The sequence below is a fragment of the Aquarana catesbeiana genome, linkage group LG10, assembly GCF_042186555.1.
Source record: "Aquarana catesbeiana isolate 2022-GZ linkage group LG10, ASM4218655v1, whole genome shotgun sequence".
Taxonomy (NCBI): Eukaryota; Metazoa; Chordata; class Amphibia; order Anura; family Ranidae; genus Aquarana; species Aquarana catesbeiana.
Window position 1 is genome coordinate 161,864,509 of NC_133333.1, and position 26,153 is coordinate 161,890,661.

The window sequence follows — 26,153 nt, forward strand, 5'->3', positions numbered from 1 at the left end:
AAATTCATGACAGTATTTGCTGAAACTCATCAAGGATATATACCCTGGTAAAGGTTCTCTACTCCAGTCTATAGTAAACGCTGAACCATCTTGCAATCTGGCTTGTAGAACTTCTTTAAGGAGTTTCTCAGTCCGATCCTTGTCTTCCTCTGATTCACATGCAGTAAAGCAACGCTGAACATATTCCTTCATTGCTGGCGGCCAGTCCTCTGGTTTTGCAGAAGAATTACTGCTACAATCAAGATTGCATAGGAATTAAAGTGCATCCAAGAAGAAAGCATGTACCACTAATATTAATGAATGTTTCAATAAGTAAAAATATTATTTGGTTACCAGTGATCTTGGCTCTTCTCGGTTTGCTGTTGTAACATATGGTGATGCATACGTGTTGGCTGCTGCACACTATTGTTATTATGTTGATCATTAGATGTAAAGTTCTGATTGGTCATTACCATAGGACGCTTCTGAATGTTAAATTTAAGACCACCAGCTCCAGGAGCTTCTGCAAGAATGGAAAGGTAAAAAATGTATTCAAAAGAAAAATATTTTTGGGCCATTTTAAAAGTTTATTTTTTAAGCTTTATATAAAAGATTGCATATAGATTATAAACATACATGAAGGGCTTGCCAAGTACAATTAACTAAAGAGACCGCAGAAGAGCAGTTTGCTCTGCAATAGCAACCATAGAAATATGAAGGTTACTAATGAGATATTCACAATCTGTAAACAGACTTATTTTAGCACAAATTTAAAAGTAACTCAAAACTAAAAAAGGAACAGGAGCCCTACCTGCTTACAGGATAGAAGAGAGCATAATAATAAAACCTAAAGTTTAGCTGCAGAATTAGTTGAAATCTTCCATACTCCAATTCCCCCCACCCCCACAATCTTCCAGAACGGCATGCATTGCAGATGTGTCTTTATTTTGCCACAACACACACTTTAATGTATATCTAAAAGCGATAAACTTACGTTTCATGCGGTTCCACAACTGTTGTCCTTTCTTTTGTTTGGTAGAGTCATAGTTATGCTGCTGAGTGTAACTGTTGGCATTTGTGTTGGAATGTTGGCTACCTGAAGATGCTCCTTGAGGACCAGATTGTGACAAACTATGACTTACACTTTGAGGGGAAGCTGGCTGGTTACCAGAGGAAGAAACTTGTGACTGGATAGTAGAATAAGACATGCTGTCTTCAAGGCCAGGAACTGGAGGCTGGAATCAAATAAATTGTTATCATGTCATTAGTTTCAGTAATGTTACTTGTCTTCATGTTCTGGATAGGAGGATAATTGCATCTTGCTTGCTTTATGCAGCCAAAGCATTATTTCCTTGCACATTATATTTTTTAATAATACTTCTTTATAAAGAAAAAAACTGTCATTAGAATATCTGAATAGAAATAAAAAAGTCCTACCTGCGTTATGTTTCCCTGGTGCTGCCCAGCTGCCTGGGTCTGTTGAGATGCTTGTGTTTGGTAAGAGCCTGACATGCCATACTGACCAGGAGAAGTATATCCACTATACAAATTCTAGAAAATATAATAAAAAGGACATTACTAATCTGTAATTTTAACACTGCTGTTCTTAACCACTTGACCCCCAGCCAAATGCTGACATTGCTCTCATACATGTAAAAATCAAATCTGCATTTTGTGTGCTAGAAAATTACTTAGAATACCCAAACACACACACACACACACACACACACACACACACACACACAGTATTAAACAGAAGCCCTAGAGAATAAAATGGAAAGTAGAGATTCACCAATACCAAGCATTTTCATGAGTACTCATGAAAATGCTCCAGATACCAATACTTTGCGGTGCGATTTGGATGGGGGAGTTACGTTTTACACAATTCTTCCGGGGCACGGAGGACTGGTCCTTTAGAAGGGGATCATCAAGATAACCTGCAAGTGAGTCCCTTGAGAACAAAGCAGATTTGAAACCTGAGAAAGTGCCTTGAAAGCATCCTTCTGTTGGTACAGGGGTAATGACCCCTTGATCCAAGAGTTGTGACAGCAGCAAGCAGATCTGCCTGCCATGACGTGAATGACAACAAGTTGGAGAGCACAAACCAGGGAGGAAGCACAGCACAAAACTCCAGTTTGTAGACACTGGAAATTACACTTTGAACTTAAGATATTTTGGGACCAAAAGGCTGGAGGCCAACAGACAGCCTGCAACTATGGGAAGTGGGGGTGCTTCATCATCGAAGAGGCAATGGTGCCAGCCCCGGTTGATTTGGAAGGCCTTGTCTGCTTATGAATGTATGTTCTTGGCTTAGGATTGGCATTGGGAAACCTTTTTGTTCTGGGAAAGAACAGTACTCTTACCCACAGTGATCTCCTTGATATACCTATCCAATCAAAACCACCACTACTACAAGGGTGGATAGTGGTCACCATACTCCAAAGAAGAGATGGAAAAAAAAACAAAAAACAAAACTCTGGCTTCTTACAGACCCTGACCCCTTTGACCAATCAAAATCACTCTGAGTCAACCCATAAGCCCTAACGAAAGAAGGGGGATTTCAAACCGCTACACCAGCTGTGTGGGCAGAAACAGCTAATCACTCACAAAAAGGTAAGTGCAGTGTGGACCAGGGAGGGTGTAGACACTGTAGAGTATTCATTTGACTTTTCACTGATTGTGAAAAATGTGAACTTACTTTAAAGGGAACATGGTGCTTGCTTTACCCTTCATTAGCAAAGTTCAGGTTTACTTTAAATGCATATTTCACATATATGCATGGCATTAACATGGACTGACTATATTGCACTGCCATTCATTTTGAAGAGCACATTTTGCTAGTGCACTACAGAGATTTGAATCAACTGTGCATTGTGCTACCCTGGGCCAGGAAAATGCCACAGGTCAAGCAATGGCAATCCTTTCACAAGCAACAGGCTGTCTTACCACAATATATGGCAAACACACAAGAAAAAGAAAAGACCAGCGTAAATCAACCATAAGGGCCTGTTCACACCATAGAAACACAGTCTGGATGTGTTCCAGATGCTTTTCTGCAGGAGTGTTTTGAATGCGTTTCCATTTGCATTCCAGTGCATTCCCCCCTCCCTTTTTTTTTTTTTTTTTAACATTAAGGACATGTGTTCCAGTGCGTTTTTGATGCATTTTACAGCGTTCAAGAACAGTCCAGTGCAGAAAAAATTCAGCATGTTCTACTTTTTATTTTCTGGAACTGGAACTGCAAGCACTAGTGTGAACTATGCCATTGAAAACCATATAACCTACTTTCGATGCTTTTTTTGATGCAGAAAAATAAATAAAACACGTACTGGAATGCATGTGGTGTGAACTGGCTCTAAAGGTGTCCACCATAGGCAACCTGCATACAACTTATGAAAGACAATTTGTTTACGTTACTAAGAATTATAAATATACATACCATTGGATAATAGTAGTTGTAAGCATATTGGTAGTTATACTGAGAGTACCACTGGTAATACTGTTGCTGCATTGTTACATCTCCCTGTGGTGCAGAGTACTAAAAATAAAAATATAACATTAAAAAAAAAAAAAAAACAAAAAAAACAAAAAAAACACACACTTTAGCTTTTTTTTTTTTTTTTTAAAGATACACAGCAAAAATGTTTAAAAAGTACACCTGTCATGAGATAAGTTAAGGAAATGCCATTGCTGGCTTTCTGCTAAAGCCAATTGCATGGCATCAACAATTTGAAGGCACATCCCCAGAGGAAGCATTCCTTATGTGCGTTTTAAAAAAAAAAAAAAAAAAAGGGCCAGAAATCTCAATCTCTACACTTGTTCTTAGATAGCAACTCAAACATGTTAAGCAGATATACCGTATTTATTGGCGTATAACACGCACTTTTTTTCCCCTTAAAATAAGGGGAAAATCGTGGGTGCGTGTTATACGCCGATATTTTGTGATCTGTCGGAGCGATCGCCGCCGACATTCACATGGCTTGTATTTTTAAACATGGCGCCGCGGAGTTCGGAGGCACTCGGCGGCGCTCGTTCAGCCGAGATACACATAGCCGCCATTGGACCTGTGTTATGTCCATCATAGGGACTGGGCGTGACTGTGAACGGCGCCGAGAATAGCCGAGAAGCCTCGGCTATGTGTATCTCGGCTCCGCCCAGTCACTGTGTCCTCGGCGGCGCTCGTTCATCTGAACGAGCGCCCCCGAGTCCCTCCGAACTCCGCGGCGCCATGTTTAAAAATACAAACTAAACGTTTGTATGTCGGCGGCGACAAGGCTGCACGGACCACTGGGGACAAGGCTGCACTGGGGACAAGGCTGCACTGGGGACAAGGCTGCACTGGACACTGGGGAAAGGCTGCACTGGGGACAAGGCTGCACTGGACACTGGGGAAAGGCTGCAGATGAACACTGATGAGGCTGCATTGATGGGCATTTAAATGTAAGTTTTTTTTCCTTAAACTTCCCTCCTAAAAGTTTTTTTCCTTAAAATTCCCTCCTAAACTTGGGGTGCGTGTTATACGCCGGCGCGTGTTATACGCCGATAAATACGGTACATAAATCTAGGGTGAATGCAATAGATTAAAGCTCCTTTCACATATATGCAAATTGGATGCATGTTGAACCAGTTTAAATTGGCTGCAAGTTTAAAAAGGGTACTGGGCGTTTTTTTGAGCACTGAATCGCACCTCAAGATCAGTTTTGAACACAAACTCTATCCAGAAAAACAAAACAAAAAAAACCCACAGCGCATGTGGATCTCTTTTGGGTCTGGTACGGATTTTATGGGGAACCCCATGCCAAAATTAAAAGAAAAAAAAAAAAAAGAAAAGAAAAGAAATAAAAACGGTGTGGGCCCAACCCCCCCTATAGTTATACTTTTATATATAATTTTCCCAGGTAGATCTATCAATTTCCAAGGAATCTTCCCAAACCAATGTATAGATGAACGAGTCAATGTTCACTTCTAAGTTAGGACTTTACCTGAGCATTTGACTGCCCGTCATCTGATCCTTTATTAGCTGCGGAGGCAGAACTGGTGGCTTTGCTAATGCTTGCTAAAGCCTGCCTTGCTTTCTCCCACTCAGGATTCTCATGCATTGGCGATTCCAAAGCACCATCTCTGCTGGAACCATACTGCTGAACCCTGTGAGAAAAACAAATCATTAAAACGAAAACCTAGGTTTCACAACCAATATAGAAAAGCAGGGTATGTTCAATTCTAAAAAGCCGAGTACAGTGGATGTAGAAAAGAATCACAGCCCAAACCCCCCCCCCCCACTCCTTTAAAATAATAACTTTTTGTTGCTTTGCAGCCTAAAATAAGAAATATTTTTTTTGTTTCATCCAGCTGTATTTACAACTTTGCAACTTCCAAGTGAAAAATAACATGCCAGAAAAAAAAATATATTCAAAAACAGTATCACCAAGTTGGAAAAAGGGTCACGCCCTCCTATAAATGACTTGTAAACGCAATCAGGTGTAACTAATCACCTTCTCAATGTCTATATCAGTGATGGCAAACCTTGCCATCAGTACCCCAGATGTTTTGGAACTACATTTCCCATGATGCTCATGCACTCTGCAGTGTAGTTGAGCATCATGGGAAATGTAGTTCCAAAACATCTGGGGTGCCAAGGTTGGCCATCACTGGTCTATATCAAATAGCCAGAACCAGCTCTGATGATTTCCAGAAAGTGACTCTGATGTAATAATGGAGTTTAGCCATGCAACTGGGCCTCCAATTCCCCCAACGGGAACTATCAAACTAGGACCAATTGTTTCTCAACCTTTTTGCAGTCAGGGAATCTTGAAAAGTATTTTCAGACACGAGGCTGCACAATTCTGGCTAAAAATGAGAAATCACAATTTTTTTGCTTAGAATAAAGATCACGATTCTCACGCCATAACATCTTTCACACAAAAAAAAAAAAAAAAAAAACAGGCTAACATTACCATTTAAAAAAAAAAACATTAAAGTGAATTTTTTCCCCAAAAATTGCGTTTGAAAGAACGCTGTGCAAATACCGTGCGACATAAAATATTGCAACAACCACCATTATATTCTCTAGAATATCTGCAAAAGAAAAAAAATTTATATATAATGTTTGGGGGTTCCAAGTAATTTTTTAGCAAAAAATACTGATTTTAACTTTGTAAGAAACAAGTGTAAGAAAAAGGTTTAGACTTTAAGGCATGAAGTACACGGGACGTTTTTACAACCTCTCCTGAACAACTTGACAGATAGTAACCGACGTTTAAAAAGTCCATCTTGTCGCGTTAAGAAAAAAAAAAACCCCGATTTTAATTCTTCTCAAATAGACTAAAATAAAAAACGCCTGTAAACAAAACGTGACTAAATGCATTTGGCACTTGAAATGCCTGTAAACTCAGCTTCTGTACGCATTTTAAAAACTGCCTCTATAATCAACTGCCTAGAAACGACTGTAAACAACCCTGCGTACATGTACTGATGAGAGAACAGAGGAGAGTTCAGGAGCAGTTGAAAAAAAAATGCCAACCTGCTCCTAAGGCTGCATTCACACCTGAGCATTTCAAAGTCGTGTGTTTTACCACGACTTTGCCGCGTTTTTGTTCAGGTCACCAATGTAAAAGGCAGAAAAACGCCTGTAATCTGCCCCAAAGAAGCTCTTGTGCTTTTTTGAGCTTAGGGCGTTTTTCAGGTGTTTTGCTTCAGGGGACAAAACGCTGAGATGTGAACAGGTGCCATTGAAATGAATGGGATTTTGCTTGTTGGGTGTTTTTCGGGCGTTTTATGAGTGATTCATGAGCTGAAAATGCTCAGGTGTGAATGCAGCCTAAACGTCTGTTTACCAGCAGCAGTGTACATGAGGCCTAAGTCGTTAAACTTCCCTCATGTCAGACCAAAGTGCATTCCTTTGATCTATGAACAAAAAGTTACAATGTTTACAGTCATCTACCACCACAGCCAATGTGAAAAACTTGGCAGGCTGCCCGTTTTTTTTCTTTTGACAGCTGAGTGAACAGAGAACTCTCTACACTTGTTACATGAATGAATCAGGAAATTCTGCATAGAAATTGTGAGGGTGGGTTTAATCGAGATCACGATTTAACGATTAATCATGCAGCTTTACGAGGCACCCCAGTTTAAGGTTTAGTTCACATTACTGTGGTGCGGGAATGCATGTAAAATCGTGTGCGTTTCCAGCACACAAACACTGCTCTTTAGCTGACGTGCAGGGGTGCCACTAATTCTAAATAGTACCCCCCACTCATTGGCAAACGCAGTGTGTTTTCAATGCAAAGAAATTAAAGAGGAAGTAAACTGCTTCTCCCCCCCTTCATCTGAACTGCAAAGTAAACAGGCATACTGTGCCTAGTATGCATCATCATCAGCTTCATATACAGTAAATATCTCCTAAACGGTACACATTTAGGAGATATTTACAGTACCTATAGGTAAGCCTTATTACAGGCTCACCTATAGGTACAATCGATGGAAGTTTACTTCTATTTTAACAGCAAAAATACAAGTTGGGGACTTCTTTTCCTGTGTTTCTACAGCTAGGGCAGCCCACTAAACAAAATAGGCTGCCCTAAGCGTAGCCGCAGAGATGTGAATCAAAAGCTATTTCACGCATCAGGTTGAGGGGTGGTAAAACCACACAGTTGAGGCATATTTTTACCACCCTCTTTAGTTGCAAAAGTCAGACACATGCTGTGACCACAAGAGGATATATACCACAAGAGGATATATACCCCAAGGTAAATGGGGCCATGCTGCAACTGCATGCATTGTACTTGGCTGCAATATGGTAATAATGCACTTAGGGGGTTGAAACAGGAGGCAACATATCACCTCTTTACTGCCCTTCAAATGCCTCTGAAAAGCGTTTCAAGCATGGATCGCTTTCCAGAAGAGCAGCAGTCTTTTGCCACTGTTGTGAACAAGCCTTAAGAAAAAAAACAAAAAAAAAAAAACAAACAAAACACACAGTTCTGAGCGTACAGGATTAGGGGTCAAGATTTAAAGGAGTACACATATACATACATATCCTTTTCAAAATCTGCAGTACTGTACATACACTCACTGCCAGGTACTGTCCTGAAGGCGGAAGAGGAGAGCTCAGGACTCTGGAAGACGCCTCCCCCTTCCTCTGCACATGACTGTACTGACCAACCTGCCGATGTTTGGTGGGGGAGCCAGAACCAAAAGTCTTTCTGTACCAGGATACGTGGCATCCCTGACAACCTCAGACAGGCTGAACTAGACTGTGGGATTCCGCTTAGTAAAATGTTAACGTGGTTATAAACCTAAACATTTCTCTCTCTTAAAAGTGGAACTTCAGTCTGCTCACATAATTTGTAATAAAAACATCTTTGCCAGTCTGAATCTTCCCTCCAAACACTTTGCATATTTTAAATATACTGTGATTCTGTGTTTGCCAAATATGCTGCAAAAATCTCCCTCCACCGAGTCTGGCTGCAACCATTTTAATTGTGGGCAGCTGAAGCTGCTGCCTGTTCACTTCCTGGATTTACACAGAGGCACACCTCCAGCTCTGCAGTTCTCCTTGGCCCTCTTATGACTCATCCCCCCTTCCTTCCTTCCTGACAAACTCTCACCAGAGTGAGAGAGAGCTGTGTAGGATGTCATAAGCCTAGGTTAATGACCAGACAAGAAAGAGGAAGTGGGCTGTATAAGGCATTTACTGGCAGAAATTGTTTTACTATCCAAAAGTTAAAACAAGGGCAGATGATTTAATAGATGGAAAGATGAAAAAAATGACTGAAGGTCCACTTTAATGCATTCTTTGCATTAACCACTTAATGACTGGAAGGATTTGCCCCCTTAACCACTACAATGGCAGGAACTTTGGTGCCTTCCTGCCCAGGACAATTTTCAGCTTTCAGTGCTGTTGCACTTTGAATGACAATTGTGCGGTCATGCAACACTGTACCCAAACTACATTTTTATCATTTTCTTCCCACAAATAGAGCTTTCTTTTGGTGGTATTTAATCATTAATTTTTTGCTAAACTAAAAAAGACAGAAATTTTTGAAAAAATACATTTTTCTTCGTTTCGGTTATAAAATTTTGTTTTCTCCTTCACTGACGGGCACTGATACGTAGATGTGATGGGCACCGACAGGCGGCAGTGATGAGGTACTGATGGAGGTTCAGGCAGATGTTACTGTAGGGCACTGATTGGCACTGTGGTGGGCACCTACAGCTGTTTCTGATGGGGCACTGACTGGCAGCTGATGGGCACCTTTTGATGGGGCTGTGCTGATAATCAATGTACCCCTCCAACAGGGAGAGGCGCCGATTGGTTCTCCCTGTCAGCGCGAACCGAGGAATGCCATTTACCGGCACTTCCTGGTTCACAGGATGATTCGCTGTGCATCACTGGGGACCCGATGCGTGTGCCCGGCGGCCGCGATTGCTCATCACAGAGCAAGGACGTGGATCTGTGTGTGTAAACACACAGATCCATGTCCTGTCAGGGGAAAGGAGAACTGATCGTATGTTCCTTGTACAGAGGAACACCGATTGGTCTCCTCCCCTCATCAGTCTCCTCCCCCCACAGTTAGAATCACTCCCTAGGATACACATTTAACCCCTGCAGCGCCCCCTAGTGTTAACTCCTTCCCTGCCAGTCACATTTATACAGTAATCAGTGCATTTTTTATAGCACAGATCACTTTATAAAATGTCAATGGTCCCAAAATAGTGTCAAAAGTGTCCGATCTGTCCGCTGCAATGTCACAGTCATGATAAAAATCACAAATCGTCGCCATTAGTAGTAAAAAAAATAAATAAAAATGACAACTCTATCCCCTATTTTGTAGACGCTATAACTTTTGCGCAAACTAGGGCTGCAACTAACGATTATTTTCATAATCGATTAGTTGGCCGATTATTGTTTCGATTAATCGATTAATAACCTTAAAAAAAAGTGTGGTGTATAATTTAGTTAATATATGTAAAGTTTAAAAAAAAAGGCAATTCATTCTTAAATATCTCTATGCAGTGGTAAATATAAACAACCAACTATATGGTTAGGGAGCAAAATATTGAATCCACTCTGAAAATAACAGACAGAAGAGATATACTGTATATTCACTATTAGAGGAGATATACTGTATACACTATTAGAAGAGAAATACTGTTTTTTGGCCAATTTGTTGTTGGGCAGATTAAAAAATACAAATTGCTGCAAAAACGCATTACATGCTTTTCTGCAGCTTCTCCATTGAAGTATATTGAACCTAAAAAGCACCATTTTGCATTAAGAAAAAAAAAAGTCCTTGACCCTTTCCAAATACGCAGCGGCTGAAAAAAAGCATAGATGTGAACGTGTCCCATAGGAAACCATGTTAAATTAACTATAGTGTGTTTCTGCAAAAAGCACCAAAAAACACATAGATGTGAACCAGGTCTAAGACATTTAGTAACATAATGGGGTTAAAAGAAACTAAAATGAGCCCTTTATAGTACAAAAAAAGCAAATAATCGCAACTGTAAGGGGTTCATTTTTTTTTACTGTAGAACGGTGAAAGTAATATTTACAGTAGCGATTTGCTCTTTTTGTACTATAAAGGGCTCATTTTATTTTTTTAACCCCACTATTTTACTGGCCGATTAATCGATTATGAAAATAGTAATCGATTAATTTCATAATCGATTAGTTGTTTCAGCCCTAGCGCAAACCAATCAATATACGCTTATTGGGATTTTTTTATACCAAAAATATGTAGAAGAATACATATCGGCCTACACTGAGAAAAAAAAAATTGTTTTTAAAACAAAAAAAAAAATGGATTAATTATTATAGCAAAAAGTAATAGTGTTTTTTTTTCAAAATCATCGCTCTTTTTTTGTTCATAGCGCAAAAAATAAACGCAGGAGGTGATCAAATACCACCAAAAGAAAGCTCTATTTGTGGGGACAAAAAACAATCAAAATTTAATTTGGGTACAATGTCGCATGACCGCGCAATTGTCATTCAAAGTGTGACAGCACTGAAAGCTGAAAATTGGCCTGGGCAGGAAGGGGGTGAAAATGCACTGCATTGCGCGGAATAAAACCATTTTTTTTTAATACCAAAATAACAGAACTGCACTGATTTATTGTACAAAGACTAAAAGATTTAGAAGATAGGGAAAAAAGCCATTAAAAATGACAATACATACCATTCAGTATTCAGCGGTTCTCCGAGATTAGTAGCCATTGATGGATTTAAGATCAGACCTCTTAGGGGAGTCCTAATAAACAGAAATCAAAAGAATTAAAAAAAAAAAAAAAAAAAAAAAAAAAAACCCATTGCCGGCAATTAAAAATTATGAAAAAACAAAACGCTGTGGGGGATCCCGCCAACCCATATCCATCCTTTGGAGACAAGGGCCTCTTCCCCATAACCCTTTCCGGTGGTTGTGGCGTTTGGCAGGCGTCATGATCGACGATGGATCTACATTTTTGTTTTCCTTAATAAAGGAATTGTAAAACACTTTTTTTTCTGACACTTTTTTTGGTGAATGAGTAGAGGTACAACATATCCGATACTATAACATGGGGGCTGTGAGGAAGATGCCTTTGTTCCCATCAAACCCCCAACCCCCCATGTTGAGGGCATGTGGCCTGGTATGGTTTGTGGGGGGGGGGGGCTTCCTCGCCCCCCTCCCCCTTTCCTGGCATGCCAGGCTGCATGCTCAGATAAGGGTTTGGTATGGATTTGGGAGGGGGGACCCCACGCCATTTTTTTTCTAAATTATGGCATGTGGGGGGTTCCCCTCAAAATCCATATCGGCTCTATAGACAAGGCTGCCAGTTCACATGTCATGCAAATCGCATGCAGTTCAAAATGCATACAATTCGATATATGTGAACGGAGCCTTAAAATGGTTAAGCAATCCCCTTTGTTAGAAAACATCCTATGCTCCAGTGTCGCTGCTTTGTAAAAAATATGCCTATTTCTATCTTATTTCGGGGGAGGGGGAGAATCCCCTGCTGACGCCAGGTCGGGAGGAGAGGAGAGCAGCGAGGAGTCACGCAAGCGCAGCTGTGAAATAAGGTAGAAAAAAAATGGGCATTTTTTTTTTTTTTTTTACAAAGCACAGACACTGGAGCATAGGATGTTTCCTAACAGAGGGGATTGCATGTAATTTCAAAAGCAGGAGGGGAGGGGCGGATACTGTCACTAGCTGACAGGCAGGGAGGGAGGGGGGAGAGGACGGGGGATGGAGAGCTGCAGATCGCTGCGGATGACGGAGACATGTAAACTGACCAGTGTCAGGGCTCAGCAGCCATGATAAACCGCGGTAAGTTTACCACGGGCGCAGAACCAGGCATTTCTGGTGATATTTTGTTTATTTTTATTTTTTTAGGGTTAAACGCTTTAAGACATTCTAGGAGCTGGCTCCAAAAATAAAAAAAAATACACACAAACAAAAACAAACAAGTATATATCTGAAATACATGCACATTTCCCCATGTTTTCCACCTCTGAAGACGCTGCAATTACAGAAAAACACATGTTGATCTACCAGAAAGCATCCTGTCATGTGGGTGGACAACACATGGTATTTTTGTGGGCTGAGCGTTCAAATAATAAAGCAAATTATTGGGGACTTTTAGAGGCGTCACTTTAAACTACCAACAATCCAGGGTTGATGTACTAAAACTGGAGAGAGTGCAAAATCTGGTGCAGCTGTGCATGGTAGCCAATCAGCTTCTAAAGTCAACTTGTTCAATTAAACTTGGACCAAAAAAAACTGGAAGCCAATTGGTTTCTATGCAGAGCTGCACCAGATTTTGCACTCTCCAGTTTTAGTTAATCATCCCCTGCATGTTAATTTGTAATCATATTTATTAACAAATAATTGTAAAAGAATGTCACGTACACCATATTTTTATCTACAGAATAATATGCAACATATGAAAACCTCTGATAGGTACACTTGCACACAGTTTTTGATTGAACTCAGTATGTAAATTGTTCCAAACATCCTGAAAAACTAACCACAGATCTTCTGTGGATGTAGGCTGCCTCAAATCCTGCTGTCGCTTCATGTAATCCCAGACAGACTTAGAAGAACTGCAGTCTGCTCACATAATTTGTAATAAAAACATCTTTGCCATTCTGAAGCTTCCCTCCAACCATGTTGCATATTTTATATATACTGTGTATTCTGTAATTGCCAAATATGCTGCAGAAATCTCCCTCCAAGTCTGGCTGCAGTCATTTTAACTAGGGTTGTCCCGATACTAGTATCGGTACGATACCGAGCATTTGCCCAAGTACTTGTACTCGGGCAAATGCTCCCGATGCTTCCCCCGATACCTAAAAGTCAGCAGTGATCGGCGCATGGGGGAGATACAAGATTCTCCCCCAGCGGCTTTCAGCTGCTTTAGTGACACAGCGGTGATCGCTCACCGCTGACTGTCACTGCATCCTCCTCCATGCCCCCTCCTTTCCTCTGTGCCTCTCCGCTGTCCCCCTCCGTTCTTCTCTCTTTTTCTGTCCCCCTCCGCTGTCCCCTCCGTTCCTCTTTCCTCCTCTGTGCCTCTCCGCTGTCCCCTCCGTTCCCCCCTCCTTCTCTGTCCCCCTCAGTTCTCCCCCTCCCGCTCCTCCTTCCTTTGTGAATAGACAGAGTCAGCTGACTCTGTCCATTCACATAACTGAAACATTGTAATCTCTTGTGATTACGATGTGTCAGTTTATGAATGGAGAGGAGCCGCTGTCTTCTCTCCATTCATTCTCAGTGCAGCTGAGGCTGCAGAGAAAGGGACTGGGGAATCTCTATCCTCTGTCTCTTTCTCTGTCTCAAGGGGGAGATATCAGAGGTCTGTTAAGACCCCTGATATCTCACCAAAGCCCCCCAACAGGGCTGATTAAAAAAAAAAACAAAAACAAAAAAAACACATATTGCAATAAAGAATAAAAAAAAAAAAATATTGTAAAAAATAAAAATTGTAAATTTAAAAAAAAAAAAAAAACAAAACACACACACATACACCGTTCACCCCCCCCCCCCCCCCCCAAAAAAAAAAGCACTGTTAAAAAAAATAAATAAAAAAAAAAAACACTGTCACGTGACATAAAAAAAAAAAGTATCGGTATTCGGTATCGGCGAGTACTTGAAAAAAAGTATCGGTACTTGTACTCGGTCCTGAAAAAGTGGTATCGGGACAACCCTAATTTTAACTGTGGGAAGCTTAAGCTGCTGCCTGTTCACTTCCTGGATTTATACAGACACACACACACCTCCTGCTCTGCAGCTCTCATTGGGCCTATTATGACTCACCCCCCCCCCCCTTCCTGGCAAACTCTCAAGAGAGAGCTGTGTATGATGTCATAAGCCTACGCTAATGACCAAACAAGAAACAGGAAGTGGGCTGTATAAGATATTTACTGGCAGAAAATGTTTTACTATCCAACATTAAAACAAGGGCAGAAGGTTTACTAGACGGAAAGATGAAAAAATGACTGAAGGTCCGCTTTAATGATGTTGAGATCAGGGCTCTGTGGAAGCCAAACTATCACTTCCAGGGCTCCTTGTCCTTTGCAGTGAAGACTTTCCTTACATACATACACACGATTGCGCCTCTCCCGGGTTTGGGACGTGCAGCGCATTCCTTCCCTGACCGCTGTGTCTGGTGGGCACTGTTACTGGTAATCGGGTATCATGTGATCACTATAGTTAGTCATGGAGATCACATGATAATGTAAACAACCTGTCATGAATGGCTTACCATTTATGAATATCTTGCTTACAAGCTTTGGTCAAACTTCTCTTAAAGCGGAGTTCCACCCATTTAAAATTCAGCAGCTACAAAAAGTGTAGCTGTTGACTTTTAATAATCAGATACTTACCTGTCCCATGGTCCAGCGATGCGGGCGCACGATGCCCCGCACCCCTCTGCAGTGCCGGCATTCTAACTGTGGGCGCCCGGCTGTTTCTTCACAGCTAGGCGCGCACAGCGCATGCGCAAGTCGTGCTGCAAATGGCCGGGCAATTTTCTGGGACCTGTGACGTGTCTCAGAAGATTGCAGGGAGAGAGGGGGGAGAGGCGATCTTCCTTCCAGCGCTGCAGCACCAGGGGAGGAAGTGGGAGCTGAGTGCCTGTAAAAACAGGGTACACGCCCCCCCAAAAAATGACATGCCAAATGTGGTATGTCAGGGAGTCACCAACACTTAAAGCGGAAGTTGCATCTTTGAGTGGAACTCCGCTTTAAGGCCATATACATAAAGGCGATTTACATATCTCATATAATCAAGCCAAAACACTGTTGTTGCTAACATTTAAATAACAGTCTGGGTTCACATCTGTGCGTGCATGTCGCAGTTAGAGCAGCCCATTCATTTTAATGGGCTACCCTACCCACAACAAACAGAAGGAAAGCAGTTCCCCACCTTTTCTAAAAACCATGTTGCACTGAACTGAGAGAAACATGGGGATATTAGTCCCCGACCCTTTTTTGAAAAAGCACCACAGTCGCAGATACGTGGGGGTGTCTGCTAGAGTGCAGCGTGTTGCTCTGCGTGTGGGGGAAGCGTGCAATTTTGCAGGTGTTCCCAACATCCTAAGAGTCAATAAATATGACTTAAGCACAACTAAAAACAAACAGGTAATGTTGCTGGTTTTAGAGGAATCATTTCCTAATAATTTATTTCATTATATCCTTTGAAATATATGTGTGGGGATGTGGTGCTGCTTAACTGCTTGCTGACCAGCCGCCGCCGTTTTACTGCAGCAGAATGGCACGGCTGGGCGAAACAATGTTACGTTATGTCGCTTCACCTTTTGGCCACTAAGGGCGCGTAGCATGTGCCCGGCCCCAATGTGAGTGCCCGGCGGGCGTGATGACCGCCGGGCGCCCGTGATAACTTGTGACAGAGCGAGAACCGGGATTTGTGTGTGAACACACAGATCCCGGTTCTTTTAGGGGAGAAGAGACAGATTGTATGAACTTCGATCTCTCTCTCCTCCTAGACAGTCCCCTCCCCCCACTGTTAGAAACACACATAGGGAACACAGTTACCCCCTTGATCACCCCCTAGTGTTAACTCCTTCCCTGCCAGTGACATTTACAAGGTAATCAGTTCATTTTTATAGCACTGATCGCTGTATAATTGTCAATGGTTTAAAAAATGTGTCAAAAGTGTCCGATGTATCCGCCATAATGTCGCAGTCCTGATTTAAAAAAAAAAAAAAAAAAAAAAAAAACCCCGCCATTACTAGATAAAAAATAAAAATGCCAAAAAATCTATCCCCTATTTTGTAGACGCTATAACTTTTGTGCAAACCAATCAATATACGCTTAGTGCGATTTTTTTTTTACCAAAAATATGTAGAAGAAAACATTTTGGGCCTAAACTGAGGAAAAAAAAATTAGCTTTTTTGATTTAAAAAAACAAAAGTGGGATATTTATTATAGCAAAAAGTAAGAAGAGAGTGTTTTTTAAAATTGTCGCTCTTTTGTTTATAGCACGAAAAATAAAAAACGCAGAGGCAATCAAATACCACCAAAAGAAAGCTCTATTTGTGGGGGGGGGGGGGAGGATGTCAATTTTGTTCAGGTACAGCGTTGAACGACCGACAGAGGCGGCTCTCTAATTAGGCAAACTAGGCGACCGCCTAAGGCCCCGCACTGACAGGGGCCTCGCAGCCGCCTACTTTGCTTGTGCTCAATCACTGATGTCGACGCCGGCGGCTCCGCCTACCCCCCGCTGGGGCTCTGGGGCTGACTGACAAATCGGGTACTGCCCGAGGAATAGCAGCCCCAGCATGGAGCGGTTGCATCCCGGTTCGGTGGCAGCAGGTGCGGACAGCGGGACAGTTGAGGCCTCTAGGTGGCGGCAGCGGCCGGATGACAGCACCCAGCTGAGGCTCCAGGTGCCTTCTCTACAAGGCATGTGTCGGGCGGCGGCATGTCCATGTGGGAGCCGCAGCTGGGCTGCTCCTTTCAGCCTGCACTCACCCGACCTCTCCGCACCTGCCTCCAGCTAAGCTGCCCCTTGACAGAAGATGGAGCTCCGCCTCCAATCTCCTGATGCCGCCTGGCAGACCAGAGAGAAGGTGAGTGCCCATGCAGCGTTCCTGTGCCTGGATAGGAGGAGCGGTGGGCGGCGGCATATAGTGGAATTGATCTTTCTATATTCCTCCTGCAGCCGCTGAATCATCTGCAGGAAGGAGAGGAGGAGAAGTGAGCATTCAGCGGCTGCAGGAGGAATATAAAAAGTTCAATTCCACTATATGTCGCCGCCCACCGCTCCTCCTATCCAACTTCTTCTGGGCCCCCTGTGCTCTCCGACTCTCATTGTGCTCCCTGGCTCCTCCCCCCAGTGCTCTCCATCCCCCTGCTTTCCACTCGCATTCTTTCTGACTCCCCTCCTCTCAAGCTCCCCCGAGCTCTCCAGCCCCCACCCCTCCTATGCTCTCCACCTTCCCCAGTGCTTTCTGCCCCCACACCCCCAGTGCTCTCCAGCTCCTTCCTGTTCTTTGCCCCCCCTCTCCTGCCTAGTGCTCTCACAGACTGGGACATGGAACAGAGGAGGGTCTGCAGACAGGGACAGGGCTAGGGATCTCTCTCACCCCCCTCTTGCTCACCTTCTCCTATCTCTCTCTCCCCCCTCCCTCTTCATGTCACCCTCCTTTCTCTCACCTCTCGTCTCTCTCCCCCGTACCACCCCTCACTTTCTCACCTCCCTCCTCTGTGTCACCCCCAGTCTCTCACCCCCACTCACCCCCTCCCCCCCTTTCTCTCCCTCCCCCTGCTCCCTTTCTTTCTCTCTCCCACCCCTCGTCTCTTTCTCTCTCGTGCCACCCCTCTCTTCCACAACCCTTCTCTCTCTCACCCCCTCTCTTTCTCACCTCCCTCCTCTGTGTCACCCACAGTCTCTTTCACCCCCACTCACCCCTCCCTCCCCCCCCCCTTCTCCCCCTCCTCGTCTCTTTCTCTCTCGTGCCACCCTTCTCTTCCACAACCCTCCTCTCTCTCCCTCACCCCCTCTCTTTCTCACCTCCCTCCTCTGTGTCACCCCCAGTCTCTCCCACCCTCACTCACTCCCTCTATCCCTCCCTCTCTCCCCACTTTCTCTCTCCTCCCTCTCTATCTTTCCCTCCTCCTCTCTCCCCCTCTCTACCCTTCTTTAGAGGGGTAGGTTGCCACCTTGCTGGGTCCCAGATGTTTTATTGGCTGCATATGACTGATGGGTGAGGAAGGTGCCCTGGAAGTGGTGCTGATGAACTGTGTGCTAGATCCGTGCATCTTTCTGCAGCCATTTTTATTACTTGAATTTTTTTTCCCCATTATGCGCATGAGTGGGGCCTCATGTGTAAAATTCGCCTAAGGCCTCACAAAGCCTAGAGCTGCCTCTGACGACCGAGTATTTGTCAGTTAAAGCGATGCAGTGCTAATCGCAAAAAAATGGCCTAGTCATTGAGCAGCCAAATCTTCCGGGGCTGAAGCGGTTCACATATGGACTATTACTGAATCCATACTGCCTCAGACGATGTGCGCATGCGCACTGTTGAGATTACGCCAGCTGATCAGGAGATCAGCTGGAGTGACGTTACGTCCTGCGCAGATCTCGTCAGAGACATTATCCGACGATCTGCACTATTCGATAGAACACTAGCAATTGGAGCTGTCAAAAAAATTAAAAAACCGCCAGGCAATTTTAACAGTGATAGGGCCTTAGGTCATAGCTAAAGTCTATTTATTGTACGGATTAATGATTATCAACAACATCGCTCAGCTGCTAAAACAGACAGACAAAAAGAAACATGGTTTCTTTTTTATACATCTACAGATCAAAAGGATGACCTTCCCTCTAGGGTCTACCCACCTTTTTTTCCCTTCTTCTTCATCAAAATGTTCCTCTGTTTAACCCCATATCAGGGTGAATAAAAATCAACGATTTAAAAAAAAATAAAATCGTTTTGATTTAAATCAGATTTATATTGAATTTATTTTAATAAAATGCTTTTGGAGATAAAAATCTAAAAGATAATTATTACTGTATATAAATAGAAAATCAAGTTTATTCAGCATGAAATAGAGCTTAGTTAAGTAGCATGAGGCTAAGTTCAGGAATATTCCTTTATCCCATTGTTTTTCAAATCTATGTACACTACAAACAGTTCTGATATCGCTGTTTTACTAACCTGACAGCTTATTCTAAATGGGAAACCTTCATTTTGTTTGAAAATATTAGAGATTCTAACTACCAGCAAAAATAAGTCCTTACAATTAAAGAGCACCTGTCATTTCAGACCCATCATGGCAGCGCCTGTTAGCGGGCATCCACTCACCTGCTGCTGCAACGTCGCTCACCTTGTTGTGTCACTGCTGCATCACCAGCCATCCCATTAACCACTTAAGGACCAGCCTCGTTTTGGATTTTAGGTGTTTACATGTTTAAAATAGGTTTTTTTGCTAGAAAATTACTTAGTACCCCCAAACATTATATATGGTTTTTCTTCTAACACCCTAGAGAATAAAATGGCGGTCATTGCAATACTTTTTTTTGCACCGTATAAAAAATTTTTGAATAAAAAAACAAAACAGTAAAGTTAGCCCAATTTTTTTTTTATATTGTGAAATATAATGTTACGCCAAGTAAATTGATACCCAACATGTCACGCTTGAAAATTGCGCCCACTCGTGGAATGGCGTCAAACCCTCAAAAATCTCCATAGGCGACGTTTAAATAAATTCTACAGGTTGCATATTTTGCGGTACAGAGGAGGTCTAGGGCTAGAACTATCGCTCTACCGGTCGCGACGATACCTCCTGTGTAATAGAAAAAAGCATTACAGGACCTCTTAAATATGAGATCTGGGGTCAAAAAGACCTCAGATCTCATATTTACACTAAAATGCAATAAAAAAAAAAAAAAAAAAAAAAAAGTAATTTAAACAAATGACATTTGAAAAAATGTGCCTTTAAGAGGCGTGGACGGAAGTGACGTTTTGACGTCGCTTCCGCCCAGCAGTGTCATGGAGACGAGTGGGCGCCATCTTAGCCTCACTCGTCTCCAGGCACAGGAGGGAGACGGACGTGATCGCCTCCGCCGCTATCAACGGCTCCGGTAAGCGGCGGAGGGTACCGGATCGCGGGGGGACCCTCTCCCGCCACCGATAAAAGTGATCTCGCGGTTAATCCGCCGCAGGGACCACTTTTATCTGAAAGCCGGTCGCCGCACGAAAAACGGGGATACCGGGGTTATGGCAGCTAGCTGTTGCCATAACAACGATATCCCCATTCAAAGTTTGGATGTACATCGTCGTGCGGCGGGCGGTAAGTAGTTAAAGTGAATGGGACTGTTGGTGAGTCAACAGCAGGTCAAAGGAGCCGCTGCAGAACAGAGATGACAGTTGCTCTTTAAAAATTATGATTTAAATCGAACCTTTTACTAGCGATTTAAATCAAATCCACCATGCCTCTTAATTTACTCTAATCAGCCTTAACTCGTTATTCACCTTCTGCATTTCATTAAATTTTTCTGATTTTTTTTGGTTCATTTCTATTTTATAAACTATTACTAATTAAAACTTTTTTGTTTGCTTTGTTCGCAAATATTTTTACATACTTTAACATATATTTACACGTTTCACATAATAAAAAAAAAAAAAAAAAAAAAAAAGCGCACAATTTAGAAAATATAAGTTATTTCCAATTGAAATAAATTCATCAATGCTTTGTACAATTTCTGACAGCTGAAATGGGCACAAAAGAGTTGTGATAGGCAACTGTAATAGCAAGGAAAGAAAGTATCGGTACTCGTACAAAAAAAAAAAAAAAAAAATATTGGTGCATCCCTTTTGCATACAGTGCATTTATGTTTCACAGAGAAACATGAAAAATAGTATGTCACATGGAGGAAAATATTACCTGGAAATAGATACCAGTGAATTCTCAGCTGCTTTCTGTAATTCAATATGAAGCTATTTGTACATAGAAGCTATTTAAAGATCCTGTACATCTTCCTTCCATAACAAGAAAAACACAAGACTATGCCTGATGCAAGATGTCTCAACAAAGCTGTAATACACAAAAAATAAATAAAAACACCTATATGAACAAAGTCATCCTGAGACATGTCTAGGCCACCCACTTTTGGGTGGAGTTCTGCTTTAACTTTAAAAAATATGTAACAGATTACATATCGGCCTAAACTGATGAACAAACTTGTGGTTTACATTTTTTTTGGAAAAGTAAAACATTTTTTTTTTTTTTGCTATAAACAAAAAAAAGGCAGGCAATTTAAAAAAAAAAAAAAAAAAAAAGTGCAGGAAAGCTTCAAAAGAAAGCTCTATTTGTAGAAAAAAAAAAAGCCATCATTTTTGTTTAGGTACAGCGTCGTATGGCCGCGCAAATGTCAGTTAAAGTGACAGAGCGCCGTATCGCATAAAACAGCCTGGTCATTGAGCAGCCAAATCTTCCGGGGCTGAAGTGGTTAAAGCATAACTAAGCCCTGGTTCACACTTATGCGATGTGGAAAACACAGTGAATTCTGTGCATTTCCCACACTGCATTGCAGTCACACAGTGTCCATGTGATCTGCGGGTGTATTGACACCTCAAAAAAGATCGCAAAACGAAGTGTGATTGTCAGAATCACATCGCATGGGTGTGAATGGATTCAAGATTAATATAGTTCCACTTGAAAGCGCTTGTTACCCCAACATTTCATATTCTTGATATGTGGCTGCTGTACTATGTAGATGTATGAGAAAGTCTCCTGTTCTCTTTGTATTGCTTCCTTTGTGAGAAATCCCCGGTATTCCTGTCAGCCCCTCTGCTTTCCTGTTAAAAACTGACAACACTAAGCCAGAGAGCACACCATGGTCAGTTCTCCAACTGTGTGAGGAATTTAGCCTGCTATCCTCCAATGATCAGACTTGTCCTGACATGCCCCAGCTGCACAGCCATTTACTGGGAAGCTCAGTGTGCTGCTGCTTCTCCTCCTCCCCCAGCTCTTATGCAGCTGAGAACAGAGGGAATGTAATCATTTATAAAAAAGTATTATAATATTTTTATATCTATACACAAATGTTTTGCCTTTTATTTTTATTTTAAACTGAATGGGTTGTTTTACATGTTAATCGTTTACAATCACTTTAATGGTTCACCTTTACAACAAAACTGCCTGTGCAGATAATGGACACCTTAGCTGGAGGCCATTTACATCTCTTATGAAGCCTGACTGGAATACTCCCAGGACGTTGCTAAGGGAGGCCTACTCATCACTGCTCACCTCCACCATCACAGGAGTGAGCTCTCAAATGCTGAGCTCAGAACTACTACATCAGAGGAGAGAAAGAGTATGTGAGGGGGTTTGAATCAGACAAAGGGCTCACTCCTGTGATGGTGGAGGTGAGCAGTGATGAGTAGGCCTCCCTTAGCAATGTCCTGGGAGTATTCCAGACAGGCTTCATAAGAGATGTAAATGGCCTCCACCTATAGCAAGGGTATTCTTCATCTTTAGTCAGAGCTGCACAGATTGATTTAATCTACAACAAACATAGCTTAGCTGCATAGGCAGGTTTTTTGTTAAGGTGAACTATCCTTTTAAGGTTTAAAAAAAAAAAAAAAAAAAAAAAAAAAAAAAAACACACACCACCACTGTCAGGCTTTTTAGAACCACTTCAATACCAGGCACTTTCCCCATGTCCTGCCCAGGCCAATTTTCAGCTTTCAGCGCTGTTGCTTTTTTAATTACAATTGCGCGGTCATGCAACACTGTACCCAAACAAAATGTTTATCATTTTGTTCCCAAAAAGCTTTTTTTATGGTAATTGATCACCTCTGTGGTTTTTATTTTTTGCGCTATAAACCAAAAAAAAAAAAAAAAAAATTTCTTTGTTTGTTATAAAATGTTGTAAATAAGTAAGTTTTCTACACTGATGGGCACTGATATGTAGCACTGATAGGTGAACGCTGAAAGGCTGCACTGATGGGTACTTATGGGTGGCACTGATGGACATCACTGATAAGGAGGCACTGGCAGGCATTACTGATGGGCACTGATTGGCATCCCTGGTGGTGCTGCGTTGATAATCAGTGCAGACCCCCCTGTCAGGAGAGCAGCCGATCGGCCATCCTCTACTCAGGTTTGTCAGACACAATAGAGGAAAAGCCGATACATGGCTCATCCTGTTTACACCTCTGTCAGAGGCTTTTTACCTAGATTGGAGATGCAGTGTGTCAGAGTGACACATCGCACTACGGATCGCCGCGCTGCCGCCCCCCCCCCACACACACACGCCGGCTTGCTATCCGGATCACATCATATGACATCCAGTCAGGATGACTGAACCACTTCCCGCACGTCACTTTGCTATAGACCAGACGGGAAGTGGCTAAAAGTTTGCAAAAACGCTTTGGCAGTAAAAGGGTTAAATGTGCAGAGATTCTTCAAAGTTTGCAAGCTTATTGTGCCGAATTAGGAGATGGCCGGGAATGACTGAAATAGAATTTGGAGATAAAATGTATTTAAAGAGGAAGTCCCGCAATTCTTTTTTTTTTTTTTTTTTTTTTTTTAAGTCAGCAGCTACAAATACTGCAGCTGCTGACTTTTAAAATATGGACACTTACCTGTCCCAGGGTCCAACGATGTCGGCACCCGAGGCTGAACCGTCCCTCGGATTCTGCCACTGCCATCTATGGTATGGGAATCAGGAAATGAATCCTTGCGGCTTCACTTCCCGGTTCCCTACTGCGCATGCGCAAATCCCACAGCGCAATCTGAATGGTCCTTGCTGTCTCTGGGACCTGTGTGTCCCCCAGCAGACAGCGCGGCGGGATGGGAAGAGGCATAGACTCCCGTGGGAGTCTATGCCAGGAAGTGGGTGCAAATACCTGTCTTAGACAAGTATCTGCACCCCCTCCCCCCTGAAAGGTGCCAAATGTGACACTGGAGGGGGGGAGGGTTCCGAAAAGCAGAGGATTCATTTTTGTGTGAACCTCCGCTTTAAAGAGGCGTTCCACTGAAAAGTGGAACTTCCGCTGGTCTGACAGATACCCTTCCTCACTTCCAGGAGAAGGCACTGCAGCAGTTCGGCCCCCCCTTCTCCTTCATCCGACACCGGGTCAATTAGAAATTGCAGCGTGCTTTGCACATGTGCAGTAGGGAACCAGCTGTGAAGCCGAAAGGCTTCACTGACGGTTTCCCTTACGATGAATGACGGCAGCACCCGACAGCCAATCCGAAAACTGGCTGGAATGCCGACATTACAGGATCCCTGAACAGACATGCGTCTATATATTAAAAGTCAACAGCTGCAGTATTTGTAGCTGCTGACTTAATTCTTCATTTTTTTTATCCCCCATGCAGAACACCGATTAAAAATGATGCTTTAACCGATTGCCGTCATACTGCGGCAGGACGGCTCATTCCCCCAAATCGCCATAGCTGTACATCGGCTCCTTTAAGAGCTATAGCAGGCGCACACTCCCACTGCGCAGCGATGTCCGCTGGCCCCCCGCAATCGTTCCACAGAGAGCCAGAACGGGGATCTGTCAATGTAAACAAACAGATCCCCGTTCTGTCAGGGAAGTAGAGAGAGATCTGCTTTTCCTAGCGATTAGGAACAGCGATCGCTCGCTACTCCCTGTCAGTCCCCTCCCCCCACGGTTGGAAACACCTCCCAGAGAACACATTTAACTACTTCCCTACCAGTGACATTTACACAGTAATCAGTGCATTTTTATAGCACTGATCGCGTTATAAACGTGACTGGTCCCAAAAAAGTGTCCAATTTGTCCGCTGCCACTAAAAATCACTGATCGCCATTACTAGCAAAAAAGAAATAAAAAAAATAAATAAAAAAAAGCCAAACACATCCCCTATTTTGTAGACGTTATAACTTTTGCACAAACCAAACGCTTATTGCGATTTTTTTTTTTTTTTAACAAAAATATGTAGAATACATATAGGCCTAAACTGAGAATTTTTTTTTTTTTTTTTTACATATTTTGGGATATTTATTATAGCAAAATGTAAAAAAAAAAAAAGAAATTGTTTTTTTTTTCGTTTATAGCGCAAAAACTAAAAACCGCAGAGGTGAACAAATGCCACCAAAAGAAAGTAATTTGTGGGGGGGGACATCAATTTTATTTGGGTACAACATCGCACAACCGCGCAATTGTCAGTTAAAGCGATGCAGTGCCGTATCACAAAAAATGGCCTGGTCATTAAGGGGGGGGGGGGGTAAATCTTCCAGGGGTGAAGTGGTTAAATACACAGGGCCCGGTGTGGTTATTTTGGTCCATGCTGTCCTCAGATTTATACAGCCAGCCTGGTGCTTGAGGCCTATATAGTGACCTCTCCCTGTACTGTGTAGTGTAATAAATATCTCTCTCTCTCTCTGTACATTGATGCAGCCAGTGAGGAATGTTATCAGAGTGCTGAGCACAGAGCTGTGACTATAGAGCTCTCATACACAGGAGTGGAGGGCTGTGCGGACATTACCTCAGTCAGCTCTCATACAGGAAATGGAGGCCTCTCCCTCTCCTCCCTCCTCCGGGTGCTCCGTCGGCGGCCCTTACTTTCTCTCTCTCGGTTGAGGTTTCTTCTCCGGTTCAGGCCCGGAGCCGTGCTCTCTTCCTGTGCTCTCCTCAGTCGGTGAGCTCTCTCTGTATCACCTCGCTGACCCCGCTCCGCTAGAATCACAACTCCACAAAAACAAAATGTCGGCAACCGTCCGTCTTAGCACTACGTAGCTTCTTCTTTTTTTTTCCTATTTCCCGTTCTACGTGTGACGACAGCACGTTCGGGTTAGACCGATAGCGGAAAGTCCACCCATAGAGAATTCCTATTGGTTGATCTGTGTTGAATGCAGATGAAGAGCAGGCGCCTCTTCCAATGAATAGAGGGGAAGAGGAACACCGGACACAGGAATAGCAACGTCTTCCTATTGGTTACTGGAAGGGTTGGAGGGGAGCAGAAAATCAGAGTTTTCTCCAATCAATAAAAAAAAAAAAATGATATTCCATTCTATTCTCTGTTTTCTTATATTACCTTGTAATTTCTTGGAAGATATTAAAAAATATATATATATATTTTTATAAGATAGACTTGAAAGAGAGGACGTCCTTTTATTGGAAAGAGAGAGTAAAAGAAAAAATGTGTTCTCTTTTAGAGCGGGTTGTAAACCACTGACCTTTTTTCTTTTTTTTTG

General features: G+C 42.6%; 1 protein-coding gene across 3 annotated transcripts in view; it reads right to left on the reverse strand.

The window, feature by feature from the left end:
- The window catches only part of LENG8 (leukocyte receptor cluster member 8), a 50,149-nt gene extending 24,416 nt beyond the window's left edge, over positions 1–25,733 (reverse strand). The window contains exons 1-8 of one of the 3 annotated variants that reach the window (XM_073602872.1): positions 25,445–25,733; positions 11,157–11,228; positions 4,962–5,124; positions 3,419–3,517; positions 1,417–1,530; positions 974–1,214; positions 334–502; positions 44–229 (exon numbers count right to left, since the gene is read on the reverse strand). In XM_073602872.1, coding sequence (XP_073458973.1) covers positions 44–229; positions 334–502; positions 974–1,214; positions 1,417–1,530; positions 3,419–3,517; positions 4,962–5,124; positions 11,157–11,194 — 1,010 coding nt within the window. In that variant the 5' untranslated portion in view covers positions 11,195–11,228; positions 25,445–25,733. Of the gene's footprint in view, positions 1–43; positions 233–333; positions 503–973; positions 1,215–1,416; positions 1,531–3,418; positions 3,518–4,961; positions 5,125–11,156; positions 11,229–20,863; positions 20,990–25,444 lie in introns of those variants that run through there. The other 2 variants (XM_073602870.1, XM_073602871.1) reach the window with 2 other exon arrangements.
- Between the last annotated feature and the right edge of the window lie 420 nt (positions 25,734–26,153).